The 27,709-nt window shown below is 37.5% G+C and overlaps 1 protein-coding gene across 3 annotated transcripts in view; it reads left to right on the top strand.

Annotated features, from left to right (window-relative positions):
• The first annotated feature begins 2,528 nt into the window (after positions 1–2,528).
• TRAT1 (T cell receptor associated transmembrane adaptor 1) overlaps positions 2,529–27,709 on the top strand; it is a 39,933-nt gene continuing 14,752 nt past the window's right edge. The window contains exons 1-3 of one of the 3 annotated variants that reach the window (XM_025913984.2): positions 2,566–2,893; positions 15,829–15,939; positions 23,997–24,033. In XM_025913984.2, coding sequence (XP_025769769.1) covers positions 2,887–2,893; positions 15,829–15,939; positions 23,997–24,033 — 155 coding nt within the window. In that variant the 5' untranslated portion in view covers positions 2,566–2,886. Of the gene's footprint in view, positions 2,894–6,559; positions 6,633–15,828; positions 15,940–23,996; positions 24,034–27,709 lie in introns of those variants that run through there. The other 2 variants (XM_086675501.1, XM_086675500.1) reach the window with 2 other exon arrangements.

Genomic DNA, 27,709 nt, shown 5'->3' with positions numbered 1-27,709 from the left:
AGAAATAGTGCAGTGATTTGGATTTATCAACCTAAGTTGTACTATTTTAGAGATGCCAATCATGCATCATGTTCATGAACTCTGTTAAGCCATTAAGGAATCACTCAGCATGTATCACAGGCTGCCTTATTGACCTGAAGGAGTAGGATATACTCTTTCCTGGTCTCTGCCTGTCTCCTCTGCTCTTGACTTCCCCAGATCTCTGCAGACTGGTATGTGGAAGGTCACAGACTTGGGGCAGGGAAGCCCTTAGCCAGCTTTGGGTACTGTCACAACTGATTCACTTGGTTTGAATCTATCTCCCTGTTGGACTATCCTGAGACATACACCTCCTGGGCTAACCATAGGATTCCTGCGTTTGTACCTGAATTATTCTTACTAAAGCTGACCTTCTTCATATCCAAAGCCAATTACTGAATGCCCTTGTTTCTGGATTTGTGCTTTATGGTCAATCAGGGCTTCCTTGCTGCTTTTCTCTCCATCCTCCGCACTGTTTTTGCTCTAACAGGAGGTGCCTGCACATAAATCTCCAGTGCTGAGATCCCTTCTCTCTCTCTTTCTCTGGAGGCCCCAGCTAATACAAATGGGCATCTACTTTGCCCATGGTTCCATGTTCCTGCTTAGGTGATCTACACAGTTCCCTTTTGAGGCTGGGGTTTCTATCCTCCTGACCAGTTATCCCATCTTAGGTCCAAAGCTCAACCCTTCAAAACTGCCACACAGCTGGGCTCTCTTCTTTTGAATAAATCTCCAGTCCTGTGTCCCACCTAATTCTTGAATGAATCCTTCTAATTCTTTGTTGTCCTCTCTTCCCTACATGAACCTGAGACTTCTACTCCCTTGAGCTCTCAGTCTGTGGGTATCCACGCCTGCTTCCTACAACCTGTTACCCTGCTAATGGGTAGTGCTGAACAAAAAGTTCTCTGGCCAAATAGCTTTAGAAAAAGCTCTGTTAAATGGTTACTCAGTCTCACTTTTTGTAAGATTTACCTAAGCCTTTAATATACTAACATGAATCCATGAAGGTGAAAATAATAGTTCTTATAAATATATCTGTTGAAGGAGCATTTTTTCTCCAAATTTTCTGAAAGGCCTGGTGTTTTATGAAACACTTTTTGAAAATGCTTTTTTAGATTAGACTATGGTCTCTTTCCGTTTTACATATTCTGATTCAATAATGGTTCACAAGAAATACTTGGGGGGAAAGTGATTGAAGTGGAAAAATCTGTGTTTAGTCAACCCCATTCAAAGAATAAAGAAGCACTGTATTTTGATTACTTGGAGGTTGTTTTCTATAATAGAGCAAGGAGAAAGCAGAAGATTAACATTATTTTATTTATTCCATCCTTGTGAGAATATTTATTGAGACTTAACAGCATGCCAGACATTACTGTCGATGCTGGGGTTTTCATGATGGATTAGATCAGTACTCTCCCTGCCCCCAAGAATCTTAGAGAAATCAACAAGAGTAAGATATCCTGCATGTCATTTAATATTTTGTGCTGAGTCTGTGCGTCAGAGTTCTCATTTTTAAGTTTTCCTTCAAGTTCTTAAAGTTTGTGTACATCCCCTTTTGTAGTAAACTGGATTCAGGCTTGTCATTCTTCTATAATTAAAGAAAACTGGGGGAATCCATGAGCAAATATGCATAGGCACACAATATGCAGCAAATATATGTACACCAAAACACATACAAACCATACTCACAGATCCTGCCGAGATCATCTTTATCTGAGTAAAGGTAAAAATAAAACACACCAGGGGCGCCTGGGTGGCTTGGTCGGTTAAGCGACCGACTTCAGCTCAGGTCACGAACTCACGGTCCGTGAGTTCGAGCCCCACGTCGGGCTCTGTGCTGACAGCTCAGAGCCTGGAGCCTGTTTCGGATTCTGTGTCTCCCTCTCTCTCTGCCCCTCCCCTGTTCATGCTCTGTCTCTCTCTGTCTCAAAAATAAATAAACGTTAAAAAAAATAATAATAAAACACACCATTGACATATACATGCTATTTTTAGAGCACTGTCCAGAACACCTATATTTTAAAGTAACCAGGGGAACTTGTGAAAATGCAGATTCCTGGGCTCTGCTCCAAATATTCTGATTCAGTAGGGCTCAGGAATATGCATGCTAAAGTAGTGCCACTTAACATACTTATACACGCCAACATTTAGGAACTTCAGATTGCTGGTTGTGCACTGAGAGCGGGAGCTTGTTGCCAAGCGGCCCTATATTGGACAGAGGGACTTACCTCACGCTGGTTGCAGTGAGAGTTGTCAGGATAGAAAGCAGGCACCGGGTCTCCCAGTGCGACCAGGTAAAGAAGGCGCCTGCAACATAGCAATGTTCAGAAAGCACCAATCCCTTTTCCTCCATGGTGCCTCAAAGAAAACACAGCTAACAGCTATGCACACCTGGGCTTCTCACTGTTTCCTCCCTAGTGTCAGATGTTTTACTTTGTTTCCTTGTGAACTCGTAAGGAGATCCCTGGATTCTCTCCAAAGAGATGGGAGATCCACCCCCAGGCTTTGCTTTCATTATTATTTTTAAATTAGATTCAGGTATTGATAGAAATCCAAATACCAGAATGCAGAGGCTTGTGAGATTGGTCTTGTCACGTAACACAAAAATTCAAGAGCGTACTGGTTTCAGATCAAAACTCTAGAAGCCTCCATCACCACATTTCCTGTTTGTAACTGAACAAAGTACACACGAAAGATTTCAAGACACAGAAGAGAGAGAAAACTGAGGTACAGTTAAAGACAAGTTTTACTGGCACATTACTTCTAAAGCGACAGAGCAACATTACTGAGGAAAAAAAGTTTGTGGGAGCATTTTTAATCCATATATTTGCCTTATGGTTACATAAGGATTTCTCTGAGGAAAGAAGCATGCCAGGTAAGCGGTATTTTTAATTCTTTTGTTCTATTCCTATGCCTATAAATTCACTAAATAATTTCCATGTCCCCATCCAAAAAACACTTAACATTTGGGAAGTAAATCAGTTACATGTTATTTTTAAAGTGTGAGATAGCCTTTAGTATAATTAGAAAATACTTTAAAATATTTTACTGAATATAAGTTGATTATTTTCTCTTAAAAGAAAAAAATGGGAGGTTTTATAATATAAAGCTAGTTGTAGCTTTCACTGGTGTTCACTGATAACTATGGCATTTAAAGTATCTGTTATTTTTAAAGGAACTTGTTGATCATGCGTATTCCTCTTTAGTTTAGTTATAAAGCTGGTTAGTACTAACCACATTCTAATTCCTTTGAGTTTAGGGATTTTATTACCTTCCCAGACATTAATCCAATTGTCAATATCAGAGAGCTGACCATTCTGCAAAGGCCAGTGAAAATTCGATTGCTTGCAGCATGGATTACAAGGGTTGAATCCCCATCGATTAGCTGGATGTCTGTTCCATGTTGATAGTTCATTCCTCTTTCATTGTTTTACATACTTTTTATTTCTTTAATAAAAATATTTTTGTTGTAAAAGAAACCACACATATAAAGTGGGAGAACTATGAAACATACATGAAAAAGAAAAAAATTTCCACAGCTCCCATCACCTTAAAAATTATAAGATATTATGTTGTATTTCCTTCCTACTTTTATTTCTATACATTCTATATGGTTTGCTTTTCCTACATGAAATAATAATGAACATAAAAATCATATGTCTAGATTTTTTGCTAACATTAGAACGTAACTACTTCCCTTTTCATGAAAACTTCTGCCTAATCATTTTAGATGAATGTAGACTATGACATTCATTGGGTTAATAACAGCTTCCTTAGTTGTTTTTTTATTGTTTGACATCTGTGTTGTATCCAGTTGTATTATATTTAAAATGACAGAAAGTTGAAAATCTCTATAGCTTTTTCCATATTAAAGGTTATTTTCTTGGAAATTCTAGAGTTGGAATTACTGAGCAAGAGGTTATGAACACTTTAAGTCTCATTATTACCAAAATACTTTTCTAAGACTGTTACCAAGTAACTTTCATCCTAGCGTGTGTCTCCTGAACAGTTTGGTATCATCTAAAAAAAAAAAAAAAAAAAAATTTACTGAAAAAGTGTAATATGCTAGCCTATTGATAATACTTACTTTGATTATAATAAGGCTGAACACTTTTACATGGGTTTTTAAACTATAATCATACAATTTGTGCATTGTCTGATTACATCTTTTGCTTAATTATTGTGCTTTATCATACTTTTAAGATCAATTTGTATGAGCCACTTATTGGGTAAAGATATTATATATAATCCGTGAATTTGCTTTCCAATATTTGGTTTGCCAAATTTTAAAAACAATTAATTGGATTAATCACACAGCTGATTAATCGCATGATACCTACGTAGGATACATACAATTTTCGCACCTGTCTTCACTTTTTTCCAGGTTCATAGATTAGCAAAGAACAAAATCAATTGTTGCAGTTTTGCTATGCCCTGGAAAAAACAGACATGGCAGTACTATTAACAGTGGCCATGAGCTGATGGTGTTGGGGAACTCAGGAAGTGTGGGAAGGCCAAAGGCAGTGAATATGGCATTCAACTATTTCCAGGATTACTTAATTCTAATTTTACGATAGATGTGATAAAATTTCTTTCATACCATTTCCAAGTTTAGATTTTCCCTTTAGAGGTAACATAGGAGTTCCTCCATTGTCAGTTGAGAGCTTCTGCAATTCCACGGAAGAGATAAAAATACCAAATGTTTGCTGTTAAAGACTCAGATCTTAAAAGGAGAGGGGGAGAATAATGTGAAAGAAGAGAGTCAGATGATAATATGTTTTACATTTAGACAGGCGAGGTTAAAAAAGAAAATAAGTGTGAAAAAGTGAAATTATTCCTGGTTAAGTAAAATGAGGTATGAAAAGAAAAAATGCAAATCTTTCCTTTTCTTCTACCTACATGCTTTATATTCGCTGCATCAATCAATGGGCCAGTATCATAATTCCTACTGTGTTTCTGCATGCTCATAAAATCAGTATTAGCTGAATCAAATGGCAAAAACAATTCCTGTGGTCTACCCTTGGCTTAAAGAGTGTGCCACGATTTAGTTACACATTGCTGTTTTTCAAAAAAAGAATTTTCATTGTTTTTACTCGGTTTTCTTTTCCCTTGAGCCTCAATCTCCTTTTTTGAGGACAGTAAGCCTTTCCTTTAGAGACTAGGTAGGACTAATTTATGAATCATCTTTTATTTTTTTTTTTAAATTTTTTTTTCAACGTTTTTATTTTTATTTTTGGGACAGAGAGAGACAGAGCATGAACGGGGGAGGGGCAGAGAGAGAGGGAGACACAGAATCGGAAACAGGCTCCAGGCTCTGAGCCATCAGCCCAGAGCCCGACGCGGGGCTCGAACTCACGGACCGCGAGATCTTGACCTGGCTGAAGTCGGACGCTTAACCGACTGCGCCACCCAGGCGCCCCATGAATCATCTTTTAAACTGAGATGTTCTTTAAATTAAAGATGGGTCAAAGACAATGTGTTTCATCATTTAATTTAGTTAATGTTTGCAGTGATTTTAAGGAAAGTCAATTCGGGAAAGATTGTCACTTACTAATCATAACTATGAGAAATAAATGTGCACAAATTGCTAGTTAATAATAAATATCATTACCCTCAATCCAAGGGTTTGTAAAATTAAAAAACAAAATAATCATCATCATTGTCATTATCATCAGCATCATTACTGGTCACATTTCTAGGCATTTTAAATTTCATTTAATTTTCTCAGTATTCCCAAACTAGAAAGAAGAGATAAAAAAACTAACAGGCCTTCTTAAAACATTAAAGTAACATAGTAGTTAAAATTTTGTTGGATGAAAATTCCCAACAACCAGGGCATCTTCCGAGGATATCACCAAGGTGCTTCTCCAACAGAAAACAGTAAGTACAGAAATAAAATGAAGGAGTAAATATAGGAAAAGAAAGACTCATCAACAGCAGGGATTTTGGCAACACTTCAATCTTAATAGGATTTCTCAAGTTGACCAATCCTAATTAGAGTTTAATTATAAAAGTGCCAAGTAGCCCAGTATTGGAGGAATTATACGGTCTTAAAATCTGCCCCCACCTCACTCCACATGTATGCTCTCTAACAAATTCAGTAAGTGTTGCTAAAGAGCAACCATGATGTACTAGAAAGAGGGATCTTGATATCACACAGATGGGGAATCGGACCTCAAACTTTACAATTGGTTTAGTGAGGTTCAGTGATATGTAAGAAGTCACACAGCTCATAAGTGACTACACTCATTCTTTCTCTGCACTTCAAAGCAGACATTCCAATGCCCTATATTGCTGTCGTCCGTCTCTCCATCATAGTCCTTCCTCAACATACACCACCCACTTTTCAAATAACCCTCTGGTCACAAAAGACACGTATTGAAGGTTGACAGATTTCAAATTTGGCATTAAAAACAATATTTTATTTACTCAAAAGCCTGGGAGTAGATTTGAGAATCCCTTCCAGTGCTTCTATCTATGACTCTAATGCCTTTTATTGATGGGGTGATTGTGATGTAAGTGGTGGGGGAGGGGGGTGGGATTTGTGGATACTGACAATGTGTCACAAAGAGTCATCAAGAATGCATCTAGTTCCACACCAAACTATCATCACGGTAAGAAAATTGCTGTATAGTAGAATCCATGGGGATTGTTATATCAGAACTTTTTCTTTGAACTTTCTGGGGTGTCTAAAGTAGATATACACATTCACGGGATGCAAAAAGGAGAAGGTCACTGCTCTGACAGAGTTTGCAAGCCAAGAAAGAGAAACCGTCATGAAAAGCCATATCTTATATACTATAAACGTGTGCACTTGTCTCAGTTACAGACTCCCTGAAGGAGAAACAATTAAGGCATTATATGTATTGCTTTTCTGTTGTTAATTGTTTAAATAAAGGCTTCTGTAGGAGTCATATCTGTCAGCAGAAAGACAATACATTTGCTTTAGCTAGGCTTCCCTCCAGAGTACATGCAAGTGTGAATTCTAAATACAGTGCCTGCCAAGTACTCTTGGCTTTAAGGGAGTCAGAGGTCTTATAATTAAAGCTACTACTATTAACCCTTGGCAGTTGAATGCTATATAGAAACTTAAATTATGGTTTTCCTAGCTGTCATTGCCTCACTGATAACTTCTTGAGGCCTTTGGCTTTTTAACAGTGTAATAGCTAAATTCAAATTGTGTGGGAGTTCTTTTTAAATTGATAAAAGCTTTTTAAATGAAAGTAACTATAATTATGGAATAATAATAGTAAAGATTGCATTTGTTGGGCAAGAATTTTTGAGCACTTTGTGAATCCAGCATTGTAAGAAGCATTATCTGTACTGAACAGATATCCACATGCATCTGGAGATATACTGAATATGGATAAAGGGAGGTATGAAAGTGCGTGTGCATGTGTATTCGCATCTATATGGATCTGCCGTTCAAGTTGAAAATCTCCACCATGTAGCTACTCAATACCTTCTCATCTGTGTATGTTTTTTGTTTTTCAAAATGGGGGCATTTGTTGACAATCAAAAAATTATGAAAGCTGGGGTGCCTGGCTGGCTCAGTCATTATAGCATGTGACTCTTGATCTCAGGGTTGTAAGTTTGAGCCCCACATTGGGTATAGAGATTACTTAAAATTAAAATATAAAAAAAACTATTAAAGCTAAGAATGTCATGAAATAACAAAGCTTCTAAATGAAAAGCTTCCTGTTTAAAACTCAGATCACATTACACAAGGAAAAAAATCTTGGAAAACAGAAGTCTAGATAGGGAATTGCAGACCCCCCAAATCAATAGGAAAACCAGAAACTATGCTAAGTATACCCTACCCTTCAGAATTTGGCCTGTGTTTTGGCCTTACTGTTCCTGACACATTTTATGAAAATTACCAGGACTTTCCTTAAACCCTTTATGTAAAATGTAGACACATGACATTGATTTGGTTGTTTCTTTGTAGTTGAGAACAAATTATCTTCTTGTCCCAATTAATGGACTGATAGAACTTTTTCAGTGCTCCTTTTAATTACAAAGAATAAAGGGAAACTTCTAATTGAAATACAATTTTGTGCAAATGATAGGATATTTTATAGCTAGAATCAGTGTAATTATAAAAATAAGATTAAGGGTTTTGCCTTGAAGTATACCTTTTTACACTGTGCTCTACTTTATTTACCCAAACCATAACCATTTATTGAATCTGTACTAAATACTAGACGCTATGAGAACTAGAAAGAAAAAAAAACACTAAATAGAAGGTAAATTGTTAGTTCTCTCAAGGATAAGTTCTAGAGATCTATTATTCTTTTTATTTATTTATTTGCTTTCTCGCCTCTCCCCTAGAAAGAGAGGTAATAGACGTATATAGCACAGTATAAAGGGTAACCAAATAGATCAAGACAAAGGAAAACAAGGAGCAAGGGATACGATTAAGTCACAAAAAATAAGTATATCATATTATCCAAGAGATTTTCTTAAGATAGATTGTGTATCAAATGATACATATAGATAGATGGCCAATAGCAATTTTCACATGAACTAGAAGAGCAAAAATGTGACAGTCCTTGAGGAGATCCTCAGCTTCTTCTAGCTGAGATACTGAATGACATATTAAATAATATCTTCTAGTCCATAAAATTCTTACAATTAATTAATTCAGTAGCAAGTTTTATACAGCTGGTTCTTTTTCTTAAAACAAGATTTATTTTGCCCTGATAACGTAGACAGAAAATGTACAAAATGTAAGAGAACAAACAGAGTGACAGTGTTTAAATTTTTATTTTCTGACTATAACCTGCAGTTCAGTATTCTGTTGCCATTTTAGGGCAGATTGTCAGCTGAGAGGGAAACCACTTTGATATTCTCTTAAAACATTTTGGGAACATAACTGGGACATGTTCCCAGAATAGAAAGCCATCAAAGCCCATTCTGCTTTCATTCAGAGGTAGATCCAGGGACAACCTATAGGCAGGGTCAAAATTTCCTTCCAAAATCAGTTTTGCATCCTTTCAGCATGTGCATGATTGAATGATCAAGGTTCCAAAGTGTATGTCATAGGATTTGATGCAATAATTCTAGACTGGACTATTTCTTCTTCTTCTTCTTTTTTTAATTACAAATTTTCTAAAGTAAATGTTCTTTAAAGTTTTTACTTAAATTCAAGTTAGTTAACATACACTGTAATATTAGTTTCAGGTATGGAATTTAGTGAGTCATCACTTACATACAACACCCAGTGCTCATCACAAGTGCTCTGCTTTATACTCATCACCCATTTTGCCCATCCCCCCACCCATCTCCCCTCCAGCAACCCCCAGTTTGTTCTCTGTAGTTAAGAGTCTTTTATGGCTTGCCTCCCTCTTCCCCCCGCCCCATCTTCATCTGTTTATTTCTTAAATTTCACATATACATGAAATAATATGGTATTTGTCTTTCTCTGACTTATTTCGCTTAGCATAATACTTTCTAGCTACATCCACATCGCTGCAAATGGCAAGATTTCATTCTTTTTTTGATGGCTGAGTATACACACACACACACACACACACACACACACACACACACACACACCCCAAATCTTCTTTATATCCATTCATCAGTTGATGGACATTTGGGCTCTTTCCATAATTTGGCTATTGATGCTGCTATAAACATTGGGGTGCATGTGTCCCTTCCAATTAGTATTTTTGTGTCCTTTGGGTAAATACCTCTAAATACCTAGTAGGGCAATTGCTGGGTCATAGGGTAGTTCTATTTTTAACTTTTTGAGGAAACTCCATACTGTTTTCCAGAGTGGCTGCACCAGTTTGCATTCCTACCAACAGTGTAAGAGGGATCTCCTGTCTCTGTATCCTTACCAACATCTGTTGTTTCCTGTGTTGTTCATTTTAGCCACTCTGACAGGTGTGAGGTGATATCTCATTATGGTTTTGATTTGTATTTCCCTGATGATGAGTGATGTTGAGCATCTTTTCATGTGTCTGCTGGCCATCTGTATTTCTTTTCTGGAAAAATTAGACTGGATGATTTCTTTTTTTTTTTTAAGTTTATTTATTTATTTTGAGAGAGAGAGAGCACACACATATGAGCAGGGGAGGAGCAGAAAGAGAGGGAGAGAGAGAATCCCAAGTAGGCTCCATGCCATCAGCACAGAGCCCGATGCATGGCTTGATCTCAAACTGTGAGATCATGACCTGAGCTGAAATCAAGAGTCAGCCACTTACCCAACTCAGCCACTCAGGATCCCCTGGACTATTTCTAACACAAGACTGCAAGTCACCCAATTTAGCCAAAGGTAAATTGTTAATACATCTATCAAATGCTTCATTTAAAACAATGCAACTTTCAGGTCAACTCTAAAAGAAACTAGCTGTGATATGTGTTCTTAGGTAAACTGTGCTATATTGTGGCATATAACTAGTAGGCTGAAAAAAATAATAACAAATATTTGCCTAAAACAATTATAAATAGTTACACTTTGCCCATTCTTTTGCTAACAATAACCAGACAAAACAACTATTTCATGAGGCCATTCTTGATTTATGAAGGTAGAACCATGTTTTCAGCATATAAGAAAACCCTTATTTTTCTCTTCTCATAGTAGGACAGTGTGCATTTTTAATAAGTAAAAGTAAAGATATTGATGGGTCTTCAAGGCAAAAGTTGAGGAATGAAGGCATATCCCACTTCATCCTTCTGAAAGTTATTGTGTGTTCTGTGAGGAGATTATTTCTATTCACCCTGACTCTTAAGTCATTAACATCCCAGTTTTATGCAGGCATATATTTCCTAGGGTTGTAGCTGGCTCATACAGCTTACCTCAACTAGTGGTATTGTTTAAATTCCTTTCCCAGAGAATTCACTGACACTAACCAAACTCCCCAAAGGACTGATTTTTAAACAAGAAAATAAAATTTTATGTTTATAGTGGTGGACACCCCATAAATTTAATTAGATACCTAGCTGTTAGCACCAACTTCCTTGTATCAAGTTTCTTAGAAAAAATATAATAATCTGTAGATTTTCTGGTAAATGTAGGTTCAGGGCAGAGAGAATTAGGATGTTGTTCATGAGTACTTTCACCAAGATTACAGCGGCCTAATGTGTTACTCTTCTTTTCACAAGGATCTATCTCATAGCTGCTGGGAGGTAGGTCTTTTCTCAACAGCACTAGAGACAAATGTACTATGATCTTCAACTTGTCTTTCCTAGATTGTGAGTGTGCCTAGACCTCATATTTGATCAGAACTTTTCTGTTGGCCCTAGTCATTACATTGTCTGTCTTTATTCCACTTGTCTTTTATTTAGTCAGTTGACACATGTTTAGTGAGAACCTACTTTGTGCTGAATAGGTTACAGAAATAATAACAGGAGTCTCACTAGTAGTGAGATGAGAATAAGAATAACGATAGTTTCCAGTTACGAATTGACTAAGTCATGGGAATAAAAGGTACAACATAGATAATACGGTCAATGGTATTGTAATAGTGTTGTGTGGGGACAGATGGCAGATACACTTGTGGTGACCGTATAATGTATAGAAACGTACATCTGAAACTAATGTAAGCTTGTGTGTCAACTACACTAAAAATTTTTGAAAACGATACAATAGCTAACATTTATGGAGCATCTTCTACAAATCTCCTTACATGTCTTAACTCACTGAATCCCCACAAAAATAGGTAAAATGAGGAAATTGAGGCATGAAGACCAAGATGAATATGGCGTTCTTTCTGTCCTTTGGGAAGTTCACAGTCAAGTAGGAAGAGATTTTTACACCTAGATGATTATCTCAATATTTGTTGAAACGTAGGGGGCTGTAAAAGATGTCACTTGGTGGGGGACAGGCAGCATAGAGCAAATGCTTCAAAGAAAAGGTCTTGAAGGATGACTATGAATCTGTCAAACAGCTGAGGAAAAAGGCATTTCAGGCAAAGGAGCAAATATACAGAGACATGAAATGGTAAGTATGGTATCTATTGAGAATCATAAGTGCTTCAGAATGATTGGAGCAGGGCATATTATTGGGAAAGTATAGCAGATAAGTCCTAAAATTAGAAAACCTAAAGCAACATTTTGTGGAAACAGTTCATGGTAAGGAAAGAAAAGTGTGATGTTCTCTATGTTTAGGGCAGAGATAAGAGCAGGCGCCTTCTCATGAAGTACTCATGTCACAGGCTCCAGAGAAAAGACAAAGGGACAACTTCCTCCACAAACCACGAAGGAGGAGACTACATGAGACAGTGTGTGGGAAGATAGTAGCTATGAGGATGGGGGTTGATGTAGTGTGGCTGAACCAAAATAGCCATAAACATAAAGTCAGGGCCAATTAACTAATAGGATCAGAGGCCACACCAGCCTGAGAAGGGTCTTCTTAATACTGTGTTTAAAAATTTTTTAAAATTTTTTTAATGTTTATTTCTTTTTGAGAGAGAGAGAGAGAGAGAGAGAGAGAGCCCTGCAGGGGAGGGGCAGAGAGAGAGGGAGACAGAGAATCTGAAGCAGGCTCCAGACTCTGAGCTGTCAGCACAGAGCCCGATGCGGGGCTTGAACTGACGAATCGTGAAATCATGACCTGAGCCCAAGTCTGCTGGTTAACTGAATGAGCCACGCAGATGCCCCTTAAAAATTTTGTTTTAATGTTTATTTTTGAGAGAGAGACACAGAGCAAAAGCAGGGGAGGAGCAAAGAGAGAGGGAGACATAGAATCCGAAGCAGGCTCCAGGCTCTGAGCTGCCAGCGTGGAGTCCGACAGGGGGCTCAAACCCACCAACAGCAAGATCATGACCTGAGCCCAGCTCAGATGCTTAACTGATTGAGCCACCCAGGCACCCCTTAATATTGTGTTTTAAAACCTGGGCCATCAACGGGGCATCTGGGTGGCTTAGTTGGTTGAATGTCTGACTTCAGCTCAGGTCATGATCTCAGGGTTCATGAGTTTGGGCCCCTTGTCGGGCTCTGTGCTGACAGCTCAGAGCCTGGAGCCTGCTTCAGATTCAGTGTCTCCCTCTCTCTGCTCCTCTCCCACTCACACTCTGTCTCTCTTTCAAAAAATAATAAAATAAACATAAAAAAAATTAAAACCTGGGCCATCAAGACATCAAAATCCTTTCAGATGTGTATATCTTTTGACCTCACAAATCAAGAATTTTTACCTGAGGGGTGCCTGGGTGGCTCAGTTGGTTAAGTGTCTGACTCTTAGTTTTGACTCAGGTCATGATCTCATGGTTTGAGAGTTTGAGCCCCACATTGGGCTCCATGCTGACAGCATGGAGCCTGCTTGACATTCTCTCTCTCCCTCTCTATCTGACCCTCCCCCGCTCACCCTCTCTGTCTCTCAAAAATAAATAAATTTTAAAAAAAGAATTTTTACCTGAAATAAAAAATTAAGGTTGGATATATAGTTTTAGCTACAGATATTCATCACAACACTGCTTATATAACTAAAAATCACAAGCAACTTACATGTCTAATGATAAGGGATTGTTTAAATAAATTATAGAAAATTCATTCAGTGGAATATAAGGACACTAAAAGAAATGAAAGCATATTTTATTTATAGGAAATGAAGCACACTATAAATTGTTGGGGTGAAAGGAGATAACAGTATATTCAGTATAATTGAATCTTATGTCTCTGTCCATAATCATTTCTATACAGAGAAAAATAATTCGAAGTATATGAACCAAGGTATTCACAGTGATTGTCTCTTGATAATAGGATTATGGTTGATTCTTAGCTTTCTTTTTTTGCTTGTCTAAGTTCACTAATAGTTTTTAATATTGAACATAGGTGATATATATAAGTCTGGCCTCTGGGTAGCAACTAAAGTTCATTTGTTTGTCACCAAATACAGTGACTGTAAAGGGTGAGTGATTAGAATGTACTAGACTGAATAACCTGAAATGATAATTGTGAGCTATCTTGATAGAAAACATAGTGTGTGCCCTCAAATTACCTTAAAATGTGAAAGAATCTAGAACTAGGACTTTTTCTTTACTAGAAGAAAAGAATTCTTTAATAACAGAATTCATGTATATAACCATTAATTTGATAACAAAGCAGAAATTAAAACCTCTGTGTTGTGATATAGCAAAGAAGGCAACTGAGACCCATCTGGGAACTACGACGGCTTATTGGCCTCATTCTTCACAATTCTGGTTACATTAACCACCTGAAAAGGACTATTATCAATGGGAGGTAGAGAACAATCTTTCTTTGAAAGCATGCCTTAAAAATTCCCTTTAACCCAGCAATTGTATTCCCAGGAGCCTCTTTCTACAGATAAGCTCACATATGTGTTAAATGCCTGTCCAATGAAGTTTGTTGCATTATTGTTTGTAAGAGAAAAACGTTTTAAAAAATCAGAATATCCATCTTAGAAAAAGGGGTAGATGAATTATATTAAAACAGCACTGTGTTATTCCATGCCGCCACTACAGATAACATAATAACATGGTAAAAATCCTCCAGATGCACTGGTTAAGTTTTTTTAAAAGGCTAATTAGTATAATATTAGTGACCCATTTATGCTCTAGTGGAGAACCTTATATGTTATTCTATATTTTGCTATTGCTAGAATTTTTAAAATTTAGACTTAGTATGAATTTGTGCTTTTTTCGTAAACAGTTAAACATAAAAACCAAATAAACAATTCTAGGAATGTAGGCAGTATCGTGCGATACCTAGAATTAGTAGTATATTTTAAATAGTTAATGATTACTGTGTTGTAGAATTCTCATAAATATTTGTGGGATTATATTCATAATGAATAAATAAGGCCTTTCCAAACCTTAGTGTTTTTAAGCAAATTAATTTGTAGGTTTATTGGAAGATAAAAGACTATTCAAGTCTTCTCAATTTTCTAAGACTCTATGAAACATAAAAATTCCCTTAAAGAAAATAAACCACCCATTTCACCACCACCATCAGTTAACTTTTCCCATTTACTAATTAATTATTTTAAAATGTTTGTAAATTATGTACATTATATATGATACTACAGAGCAGAAGACAGAAATGGTCCTATTCTCTGTGGAGTTTATGGTATTCTGGACATTTAAATAACATGGTGCAAAATTAGAGAGGAGATAGCAGACATTAGTGAATAGATTTGCTGGTGTTTAAAGAGCCACAGACTAGTTCAAACAAAAGCAAAGTATATATAAATAAACAATATGCAAATCATATGCATATATGTATATGTACATCTATATCATAAATGCATATATATTTTATATATTTAATTATATATATGCCTATGTTCATTTAAAACTAAATATGAAGAAAGAAAGAAAGAAAGAAAGAAAGAAAGAAAGAAAGAAAGAAAGAAAGAAAAAAGGAAAGAAAAAAGAAAAGGAAAGAAAAAGAAAAGAAAGCAAGGAAGAAAGAAAATGAAAGATCTATTCAAAAACACAGGACCACTGAGGGCAGTTCAACAACCACTACAAGGCCAACAAGTACTCAAAGAAAACAATTATAATTCCATTTGGATTGAATCTGGATGTTCTTGATTTTGAACCAAAGTTTTTGTAATCAGTCACCAATTGTCAAATTTTAGCAGCAACACTAAAAATGTCTTTCATCAACACTAAGAATGTGGGAAACTTGCTTCCTTTTCTTCATGCTGAATGCAGGGACTTACCAATACCCATTTGAAATGTATAAGAAACCTTTGTCTTTCAATGGTAATTAATTTCTTGGCAGAGGATTTGTTCTTCATTATGAATAAATACTATGGTTTCAATTGTGGGAATACCCAATTCAAAACAAATTGGTAAGCAGCTAATATATTATAGGTATGTTTGTTTGTTTGTTTTCCAGAAAACCCTGGATGCCACTATTATGTCTGGGTAATTCTAGCCTTTTTGGGATTAGCTCTGATTGTATCACTGATCTTCAATATTTCCCACTATGTGGAAAAGCAGCGACAAGGTAAGACATTTTGAGAAATAGCCACACATCTACTCCCGCATGAATGGAGACTGAGTCACTGGAAAACCTACAGAAGAAGACAATTTTATGAAATGAGATGCAATAGGATATTTTTATCTGTAGAAAATCTATTTGATACTTTTTTTCCACTCTAAAGTTTTCTTTTTACTTTAAAAATACAATCATATTAGAATATGAAAATACTCCCAATCTTCGCTTTATCTCTGCCCTGAGATACAGAGTAAGAAAGAATTGTCCTGGTAAAATGTAGTTTTTCTTCTCCAATCCAACAGTAGTTGAGAAATTGTAATTTATTCTGTAGCAGCCATAAAGATTCTCACTGATACGTGATGGGAAGAGTGAAGACTAACTTTTCAAGCTTCTACTCATGCCTACTCAAACCCCTCAGCATCAAGTCAGAGCCTCTAATGTGCAGTAGGACTGTATTGGGATCAGGAGAGAACTAGAAAAGCAACAGGCTGACCCACAGGCATTATCTAACACTCCCAGGGTCAGCTTTTCCTTTCGACAGCTGGTCAGCAGTTTTAACCATGTGGTTTTCATCCTCATGGGCATGACTGAAATAGTGTCGTGTGCAGCAATTGGCACAATCTTTGCACACTATTGGCATTCAACACAAGCGTGTTGGGTGGATGGGTGGATGGATGGATGGATGGATGGATGGATGGATGGATGGTTATGCAAGTTCACCTATTTCTGGGAAAGGTCTTAATATGCTAGAGCCAAAATTCTATTGGGGGCAGGACATTTCTGTGGTAATAATGAATAGAAAACAAAATGTCAATGCTTTTTAACAGATGAAAATAAGATGAAGTTAATAAAATTACATTAGAAACATGTGACCCAGAAAAACTTCAGGGCGCTAATTTAGAACAACAGTCAGATTCTGGGGAGAGGCCTTGATCCTCTTATGAGTGTCTTCAGTGTTGCTAACACAAATATAAAATATAAAGAAGAAGACATTATTGTCACGCCTCCCAAAAAAGATAAGAAGCACTAGAAAGTGAAGTGGCATAGTTGAGGTCACACATCTACTCAATAGCAAAGCCAAGGATAAGGGCCCAGTCTGTCTAATTCTCTGTCCAAATTGGTTTCCGTGAGCACATTCTGTTTTTACACTGTTGATCAAATGTCCTTGGCCAGAAAGCAAACACTCTTTTAGGATCTCTATTTATCATTTCTATGCCTGAAACTCCAGGCAGGCAATGCTTTTTCATTAGCAATGATTTCAGCAATTAATTTTTTTTATCAAATATTTTTTCAAATACCTTTTATAAGTCAGATACATCAATGACCCACCATCCAACATCTTCGAAAAAAGTTTTCTTCATAAAAAAATGAGCTAACAGTGCTCGCTTCAGCAGCACATATACTAAAAAAATGAGCTAACATTAGAATTCCTCTTTTTATAATAGCTTAACATGACTATACTTTAATTTCTTCACTAAAATGTTTTACGAATGCAGATAATATTGTCATTTGAGTTGGAAAAAGGTGAACGTAGAGCCATAGAGGTGAAATGTTTGCAGGTGGAAGCCAGGGCAAGAATAACCATCATGAACTGGTATTTCACTCTTCCACTGATTCCAGTGACAATCATCCAGAGATCTGTGTGGGACCAGGGAACAAATGGGCTTTTTAGTTCTCAGTTTTGATGGTTTGTCCATTGGAATTTATTTATCCATGTTCATACCATTTGCCATCATATGAACTCCTTTTGAGAGTTATTTTCTTATAATGGTTAGTTGACCACTACTAAAAGACTGTAGACTAATTTTTTAGAAGGAAAGGAAAGGAAAGGGAAGGGAAGGGAAGGGAAGGGAAGGGAAGGGAAGGGAAGGGAAGGGAAGGGAAGGGAAGGGAAGGGAAGGGAAGGGAAGGGAAGGGAAGGGAAGGGAAGGGAAGGGAAGGGAAGGGAAGGGAAGGGAAGGGAAGGGAAGGGAAGGGAAGGGAAGGGAAGGGAAGGGAAGGGAAGGGAAGGGAAGGGAAGGGAAGGGAAGGGAAGGGAAGGGAAGGGAAGGGAAGGAAAAAGACTTTTTCCTTAAAAAAAAAAAAAGACTTATTTTTTTTTCTTTTCAATTGTACAAACCCTTACTGCCTCAGGCATGCCATAAATTACTTTGTCTAAAAGCAGTATGGTAGGAAATAACAGTTTTTTAAAAGCAGGAAATAGTAAATTACACTTACTGTTGTATTTTTAAAATCAATTTCAGTTCTCTCAATTTGTTTTTAGCATCATGGCTTTTGAAGTCAATCTGTCATGAATTAGAACCCTGCTTTCAATATTTACCTGGGAGATCTCTTATACAAGAAGCATAACTTCTCATAGTCTCAGTTCCCTTGTCTACAAAATGTGGAGAATATCATCTATACCATAGGGCTCTTGCCAAAATTATACAGATACCTCGGCACAGTGCTGGGGGCTGAGGAGGTCATTCCTGCATGGCGTATAGCCCACATCACCACTATTGGTTGCCCTGGTGCTTCCTTCCCTCCTTCCACAAATATTTGTTAAAGGCTTGCTATGACTATGTATTATCCCATTTAACTTTAGTGTTGGTTATTTCAGGGAATGTTAGTTCCTCTGGCTTCTCACCGCTCCCACCAACTCTATATTCTCTAGGTCCTCTCCAGCTCCTGTGTCACTTCCTGCCCCACCTCTATATTATCTAACACGTCTATGCAATAACCTCTATTGCTGTGTTCTTTTAAGTCACATACAGGCTCATTTTAGAGAGTTTTCCACAGGCTCTCATGGAATCAGTTCTAACCATTAGCCTACTGCAAATTACTTTATTTGAGCAAAACCTGCCCTTTGTAGGTAAGCACACAACCCTGGGTCTTGCATTTTATTAGCGTACAAACCTCAAATTAGCTTTGCACAGTGCTCACTGATGCCAAAATGCCTTTCATTCTCATCCCACCTCCCTTTTTCTGTTTGCAGCCCTCTCCCGAACATCTCCGCTTCTCCTGACGGTTTCCCCCAAGCATCAGTAGTAACTGCCACCCTTGCTAGTCCACATGAGCAAATAGCGCTTTCTCACACGGGGGTTCCAGCAGACTCTGGGATTAGTTCTGCCAACTGACTTCCTCCCAGTCCTGCTAAAGACTCCTCCGGCTTTGTTTCTCCTAGCCAGACAGACCAGAGGAGATTCAATTATGTTTGCCAGCTTTTCTGCCACGTGGTCTGGGAATACAGTGCCTCTGTATCCGTGTCCCCATGGAACTTTTTATTTTTGCATTTTTGTGCTATTCTTTGTGGCTAAGAAACTTGCAAGATATGACTCCACCTAAGGCGAAGAGTCAGTGAATGAGTTTTGCTGGTGTATTAAATAGCTTACAAAAGAAAATCTCCACCCCGGCAACAATACAGTATCTACACATTCAATCAGGTAGACATGATAAGCCTCTCCTCGATGTTTTCTGTAGCTGTGCTAGGTAGAGGCTTTGTAATGGAGTTATCCCTTCCTCCCAGAATAAACCCTACATTTTATGTGATTCTTTGTCTGTTCTTTGGGAGGATTATATTTATTTCTTTTTCTGCTAGGAATGTATTAGCTTTGTCTTCCTTTAAAACCAAAAAATATCCTTTATCCAACCTTTCTTCTCTGTTTTGAGAAGAAGGATAAATAAGTTCATAGTTTGATCATACATCAAAGTCCTATCAGTATGTTTCCTATACGCTTGAAAATTATGGCACATTTTTCACATTTTCACATGAAGAATGTATCCAAAAATGCTATTATGGAGTTTAAGTCATGTGCTGTTTTTTCTTGTTATGTATTGCATATGGAAGAGTAAACACTATAAAGGGGAAAACATAAAAGCAAATGTTTGCTTACATCCTCTCAACCATGAACCTGACCGCAAGTTGTGTTGTCTATATCTGAATCATAGAAAGGATTATGAAAACTCACCCAGTTCTTCTCACACAGAATCTTGCAAATGCAACTGCTTCATAGCAACATAAAAACTGCTTTTTATTTGACTAAGTATCACTGAGATAATTGGGTAGCTTTTAAATCATGTCATTTATTTTTATTAAAAAAATTTTTTTAAGTTTATTTTGAGAGAGAGAGAGAGGCAGAGGGGACAGAAAGAGAGGGAGACGGGAGAGAGAAGAGAGAGAGAGAGAGAGAGAGAGAGAGAGAGAGAGAGAGAGAATCCCAAGCAGGCTCCACGCTGTCAGCACAGAGCCAGATGTGGGGCTCAGACTCATGAACTGTGAGACCATGACCTGAGCCAAAATCAAGAGTTGGTCACTTAACTGACTGAACCACCCAGGCACCCCTATTTTTAACTAAACTTATAAGCCTTCATGACGGAGCAAACTCTATTCAGGAGCCTGAGCTTGCTGACCTTTCTCCTTAGCTCCAGCCTCTAAACTTTTGATTACCACTCCCCTATTTATTTTTTTTAATGTTTATTCATTTTTGAGAGAGAGAGAGAGAGAGAGAGAGTGTGAGGAGGGGAGGGGCAGAGAGAGAGGGAGACACAGGATCTGAAGCAGGCCCCAGGCTCTGAGCTGTCAGCACAGAGCCCAACTTGGGGCTTGAACTCACACAACGTGAGATCATGACCTGAGCTGAAGTCATATGCTTAACCAACTGACCACCCAGGTGCCCCTACCACTCCCCTATTTAAAGAAATCATATACTACCATACTTCTTATAGTAAGGATATAAAACTAAAACCACACAAGTACAGATCTCCAGCTCCGGATTACACATTTAAATTCTAAGAGGAGTGGAGAAGGTGGTGTCCTTGACCTTTTTAAGGACCATTCCGGGTGCTTCTTCAATATGATTGGTCTTGATGTATCATGTCCTTTACCCACTACTTACTTTTTTCCCCACATTGTTTTAATTTCCTTTCCTTCCATGTAAGGATCACATCGTTATATTGTATCCTTCATATAGTGGCTTCTGTTTTCTTTTTCCCACAAATCTTTTTGGTCCAAACCTAGTTTTCCTTTTCTCTACTGATAATCCATCCAACATTTTCTTTCCATAGAGCTATCCTTTCACACATCACGTTAGTATAGTTTCCAGGTACCAACATTCATACTCCAAGCACCTCCAACTGGAAAATCTACATTATCTTTTAAAAATATTAGTCTGGGAGCTCCTGGGTGGCTCAGTCAGTTAAGCATCTGACTTCACCTGGGTCATGACCTCAGGAGTTGTGAGTTTGAGCCCTACGTTGGGTTCTCTGATGTCAGCTTGGATCTTCTGTCTCCCTCTCTCTGTCCCTCCTCTCCTCTCTCTCTCTCTCTCTCTCTCTCAAAAATAAAAATAAAAAATAAAAATAAAAAACATTTAAAACTATTAGTCTGTGTGGGGTAACCTTTGACCCCATGCCTATGTTTTCTTATTCTATTTAAGTAATGTCACTCTTTATTTTTGCCTTCAAATTCTTTGTTTATTTTTAATTTTTTCTTTCAATTTAACACTTACTTGACGACAATCCTCTTGCCAGAAGTGAGATTCGGTCATTTCACTACAAATCAAGCTTTACTTGCAATTAAAATTGCATTTTAATTATACCAAGTTGTTTTCGGCTAATCCATTTAATGAAGAGATTGAATTCAAATCAGCACAATCAAGTTGTGGCTTATTATATGATTGGATTTAGAATGTATAGTATTGAAAATCAACTGTCATTTTCTAAAATGTTTTTAACAAAAATTATTTCATTTATCTTCTACATCTACTCACATGCTGTTGGCATTATTATCTCTACTTTATGGATAAAGAGAATAACAGGTATTTTGTTGTTTTTTTTTTAATGAAGAGTGGTTTGGTTTTAAGTTTATTTATTTTGAGAGAGAGAATGACAGAGCATGAGTGGGGTAGGGGCAGAGAGAGAGGGAGAGAGAATTCCAAACAGGATTTGTGATGACACAACACAAAGCCTGACATGGAGCTTGAAGTCATGAACTGTGAGATGATGACCTGAGATGAGATCAAGAGTCGGATGTTCAACCGACTGAGCCACGCAGGTGCCCTGAGAACCAGAGTTTTAAAAGTGATTTGCATGTTGGCACATGGCAAATGCACTGAAGAACTGCTACCCATATCCACTCTTCTGATTTCTCACCTTGAATTTTTCTATGTTACATCAGGCTACCATTTGACTAAATTCTTGTATATGCATTTTAATTCCAGGCAAATATGAACAATAATTACGACCTGGTATAAACATTTCTGTCATTTAAAAAGAACTCAACACATACTTTGTATTTTCCAGTTTTCAATATTCTCATCTATACTAGCTAATTTTTCTTATGTTTATTGATATTATTTATGTTTCTGAAGCTTTCCGATCTTGTGTTTCCATTAACTTGTGGCTCTGTGCAACAGTAGACTTCTCTAGCCTCCCTCAACATCCATCTGTGTTCATGTTCACAAGACTAATCTGAAGGTAGTCGAAATGACTGCATCTTTTATATGCAGGTCATGTTAGGGCATTGCCTGTGGGCTAGAGAGGAGCCTTTCAGATATATCCTAAGTGGATCACACTAATCATTTTTGGCCCCATAGATGCTACGTATACATGCTCTGCAAAACTTCCTACATTTGGTCCTTCACAGAATTCTTCCAAACACACTGACATGTGACAGGTCCATTTCATCCCCCAATGTGATGATTTCAATAATTTGTCCCAATAATGTTTCTCTAACAGTTAATGACCTCTCTGAAGAATAACTTAGCTTTGTCACACATAAATCTAACTAAAAATAATCTACCTCGTTGTTTGGTGACTTACTCAGTCATTTGAAAATATTTTTGCCAGTTCCCTACCAATACGGTGTTTTTTTGTATGTTAAAACTGAAAGATCACCCTTTGGTCACTATTTTCTCTGTGATATTGCCAGACACTCAGATAATGATGGGCTTCATTTTTATAGAAATAGCTTTCACAAGATTTTTCTATTTAATGCCAGATTGAATAACATACATTCAAAATATACCACGTATCACAGTATTTGCTATATCCATTCAATTAAACATCTAAGAAAATTTACTGATGAACAGATAATACAGACTTCTTCATAATATTAATCTTAATTATTAAAACTGTGTCCTAATTTTCCCTTAATGTCTCTCAATAATTCTTTATGAGTCTATTGCTTTTCACCAAAAAAAATTCTTAAAACTATTTTTTTTCCAGTTTAAACATACATATTTAATTTGAAGTAAGAATACTTCCTTTTTTTGCATTTGAGCCACCATCTTCAAGGTTTAACAGTGGGTTCCTTTTGGAAACTTGGCACATAATTTTTTCATGGTTTTTATAAGCCTACATCAGATCTCTGGTCAGTATTGTCACTGCAGACCAGTATACTGTTTTTCTTAAAAACCCACTCTACTGTTTTGGTTACTTTTAGACTGTGTTCCCAACTTTTTACAGTTCTCTTCTCCTTAGAATCTTCATCTGCCCTTACTTGCATTTGCCCATGTGGATGAGATAGAATCACATCCAGAGCAACTTCCTGAACATAATTTTTATGTTCCTGTTTATGTGACAAGAAGTGTTAACAGACACTTCAGAAATAAATACATAAGTCTTCTAGGATTTGTTTTGTGTCATATTTTTTTGTTTGTTTTTGGTAGGGAAGAAAAGCTTATTCAAATCACTAAGGGCAAAGAGGGAAATATGACAGAAGGAGACAGAGCTGTTTCATGGAATGTGAAGACAGAAGGGACAGTGTGCCCCACCTACTTTGGATTGCCCACCGGAAAGGCAGGGGTAGAGGTCCCCATGTTCATCACTTGGTGTTCCCCTGCATAAAATGGCCACACATGAAGGCTCTATATCACTTCCAGACTGTGTTGTGCTTCCACCTCAAATTTCCAAGAGAGAAGAATGGCCCAAATGAGATAAGATCATTATATCTGGTAGTGGTAGCCAACTGTCTTGATTTAAGATATTTGATACTGAGGACAATGAGGCTAAGCTCCCCTCACAATATTCTCAAGATTTAACAAATGTATGTCAACTTCTTTAATTTGTCTGTTTTTAATATCTTTCAGGTAAAATGTACAGATGCACTGAAGACTACATTCCTAGGTATGTAGAAAATAAGTTCCATATTATGATTCCCAACTAATAAGGGGAAGTAATAAATGCTATATTGCTTTTAGGTTTGGCTTGGGGTTGTCACATTTGGGTAAAAATAAAATGAAAAGTGAGTTTTAATTATTTTTACTCCTATCTGAAGATGAAGAACTATACTGTTATTATTTTCCCTAGTTACTCATCCTGAGTCAATAACAGAGCTGGTTAAGGGACGAAGTGAGACTCTAACCTGGTATCTACAGAATTCTTGTCAATTTCAAAAGGCTGTATCCTAGATTATGATTCAAATCAGATTGTAAGAATTCAGTCTGATTATATATAGAATTGTGTGGCCCTTAAGAAACCAGGGTGGAAAAGGAATCTAGCAATACCTAATAAAATTTAAGATATACAGGGGTGCCTGGGTGGTTCAGTTTAAGCATCCCACTTTGGCTCAGGTCATGATCTCATGGTCCATGAGTTTGAGCCCTGCATCAGACTCTGGGCTGACAGCTCAGATTCTTTGCATCCCTCTCTCTGCCCCTCACCCGCTCACACTCTGTCTCTTTCCCTCAAAAATGAATAAATGTTTTAAAAAATTAAAAAAAGATACACATACATACACAAATACATGAAGATGCTTCGTGGTGTGCTCCTTTGAAAAGTAATGTCAATCAATAGGGAACTGTGATAAATCAACCCTAAAATTATATATGGTTATAGATATAACTTATTCTCTTTAACACCTGTTGCAGGGAAATTTGTATGATTTTTCCTTATAAAAAAAGGTTTATGGTATAAACAATAGTAAAGAACTTTCATTTTCTTGCCCAGTATATTCTGGCCCAACTGTGTTATTAGATTGGAAATTTCTCCTTTAGGTTAAAAAAAAACACCTAAATATAGAGAATTTCCTAGAGGACTCTTCAAGACCTTTCTGAAATAGTAGACTGAAAGGCAGAAAGGTCTTTCACAAACACAGAGCTTTCTCACTGGGTAGGATAAGATTATAAGCTTTTTGTTAGCCTTTAAAAAGACCTTTTTAAAATTTTTCTCCATGTGGAAATATCTCTGGCAGATTCAGGATCTAAGCTGCAGGCAGATTCACACAAAGAAGAAAATCTTTATTTTTACAGTTTAACATGGGTTCTATAACATGAGATAATTTTCAATTCATTATCTCATATCAAGATTGATTTGCTGATTTGGTTACAACAAACAACATGACAAAGAAAATCCTATATAACCATGTAGAAGTTAATCTCTTAGAAGATTTATATGATAATTATCATTTGAGAGGTAATTAAGATGCAATGCGATTTGATCATTCTGCTAAAGACTGGGTAGGTACTCTTGGATCAGGACGCTAAGAGTCAGAAGGGAAAATTGGTAAAATACCCATCTCAAAGTAAGTAGGCCCTTACCTATAGGGCAAATGTGAAAAAGAGGCTGGTTCTTTTATAACACTTATTCATACATTGAACAAATATTGGTTCAACAAATAGGAATTGTGGTAGACAAGAGATGCAAAGATGCAAAGATGTAGATCCTTCCCTCATGGATTTAATCTGTTATCTATTGTAACAAGTCTCAATTTAAGCATAATTTGAATATGTGATGCAGATTTTATCTATGAAAAGTGGGTGGCGTGTTAATTCACAAGTTTATGTCTGTACTTCACAGCTTGTCTATTTCTGATTATGTAGTCTGGGAGCCAAAATCACCACTGTAGGAAGGGCATGGAGGCTCCAGGAAAAACAAAATATGTGAAATTATCTCTAGCCATTAAAACTTCAGCATGAAAACAGCAAGTGGAAATAAAAGCTATCTTTCTTAGGTAGAAGTGAAATTAGTGACGCCTCCTCAGTTCTTAGATGGTTTGAGGCTAGGGCTCCCCCACTGCACCCTCTTTCCACCCCTACCCAACAGTGGTTTGGGTGGGAAGCCATGCTAGAAGGGAAAGAACTCTGCTTCTCTGATCTTGTCTTCCTGCTTCCCCAAATCCCTGCCCTTCCTGCACTAGTAGGTCAAAAATGTGATCACTTTAAAGACCGTGTAGCATCTATATTTAACAGAAAGTCATATACACACATCCTGGCATTTACCTCTGGTCCACTTTATTTTTCCTTTAAAATAGAATTCTAGGGGCGCCTGGGTGGCGCAGTCGGTTAAGTGTCCGACTTCAGCCAGGTCACGATCTCGCGGTCCGTGAGTTCGAGCCCCGCGTCAGGCTCTGGGCTGATGGCTCGGAGCCTGGAGCCTGTTTCCGATTCTGTGTCTCCCTCTCTCTCTGCCCCTCCCCCGTTCATGCTCTGTCTCTCTCTGTCCCAAAAATAAATAAAAACGTTGAAAAAAAAAATTTTAAAATAGAATTCTACACAATTCTGGTCTTTTGATCTGTGTTAGAAGTATTATACAGTGGGTATATCATGGATTTGAGATCTAGACAATTCTGGATTTGAATCAAACTCTTGTAATTACTAGGCTTGTAGTCTTGGGAAAATGAGCATTGGTGAACTTCAGCTGTATCATCTGAAAAATACAGATTATAATATAATGCTTTCCATACAAAGCAGAGTTGATTTAAAAACAAAGGTACTGCTTTATCAGATGAAAATTAAGGTCTAAGAAAATTCCTGCCCGTTTACAGTATATTCACCCTCTAATTTCAGAAATCAGTTCAGGTTTATGACTACTTTAAACACATCATGACTCCTTAGTTTCAGAGTCTGTTGCAAAAAACTTAGGACAGATTCTCAGCAGCTTTTTGCACGGTCTGCTTCTGGGTGACACTGAAACATGATTTTATGACAAAACAGGTCTCATCTCAGCCGTTCTTCCATCTTAAGATGACTTCTTGGATTTCTGGGGCTCTGCAGGCTCCATTCACTTTCCCTCTTTACTAAATACACTAACCTAGTGCCTGGGACCAGACTTCTGGTTTTAGCTGTTCTCATCCATTCTCAAGAGGGAGGATCCTTGTGACAAGAGAACTTCTGAGTAGCCTTCCCAGACATCAAAGTGGATAGGGAGTTGAGGCCCTCATTGTGATCACTGCCACACTTGTAACCAAAATAGCTCCACATTTTCCAGCCTTCTGTTTATTAGTTTTAATGTACAAATAACTGTAAGCCATGCTCTAACCCTTCTTAAGAATTTCTTCCTAAGAATTCTTGAGGGGCGCCTGGGTGGCTCAGTCCATTAAGCACCCAACTCTTGGTTTCAGCTCAGTTCCTGATCTCACAATTTTGTGAGTTTGAGCCCCACGTTGGGCTCTGCACTGGCAGCAGGAAGCCTGCTTGGGATTCTCTCTCTCCCTCTCTCTTTGCCCCTCCCCTACTCATGCGGTCTCTATCTCTCTTTCCAAAGAAATAAATAAACTTAATAAAAAAAAATCCTTGAGAAGTACAGATAGGTTTCAAAAGTCTTATTCTTTATTAATTTTTAAAATATTTTTATTTACTTTTGAGAGAGAGAGAGAGAGAGACAGAGTGTGACCAGGGGAGGGGCAGAGAGAGAGAGGGAGACACAGAATCTGATGCAGGCTCCAGGCTCTGAACTGTCAGCACAGAGCCCGACGTGGGGCTCTAACTCACAAGCCGTGAGATCATGACCTGAGCTGAAGTCGGACGCTCAACCAACTGAGCCACCCAGCCCCCCCCCAAAATCAAATCTTATTCTTGATTGT

The sequence above is a fragment of the Puma concolor genome, chromosome C2 (assembly GCF_028749965.1).
Source record: "Puma concolor isolate L17-30 chromosome C2, mPumCon1.1.hap2, whole genome shotgun sequence".
Classification (NCBI taxonomy): Eukaryota; Metazoa; Chordata; class Mammalia; order Carnivora; family Felidae; genus Puma; species Puma concolor.
The sequence above is the reverse complement of the archived record's forward strand: the minus strand, read 5'-3'. Positions and strand labels throughout refer to the sequence as shown.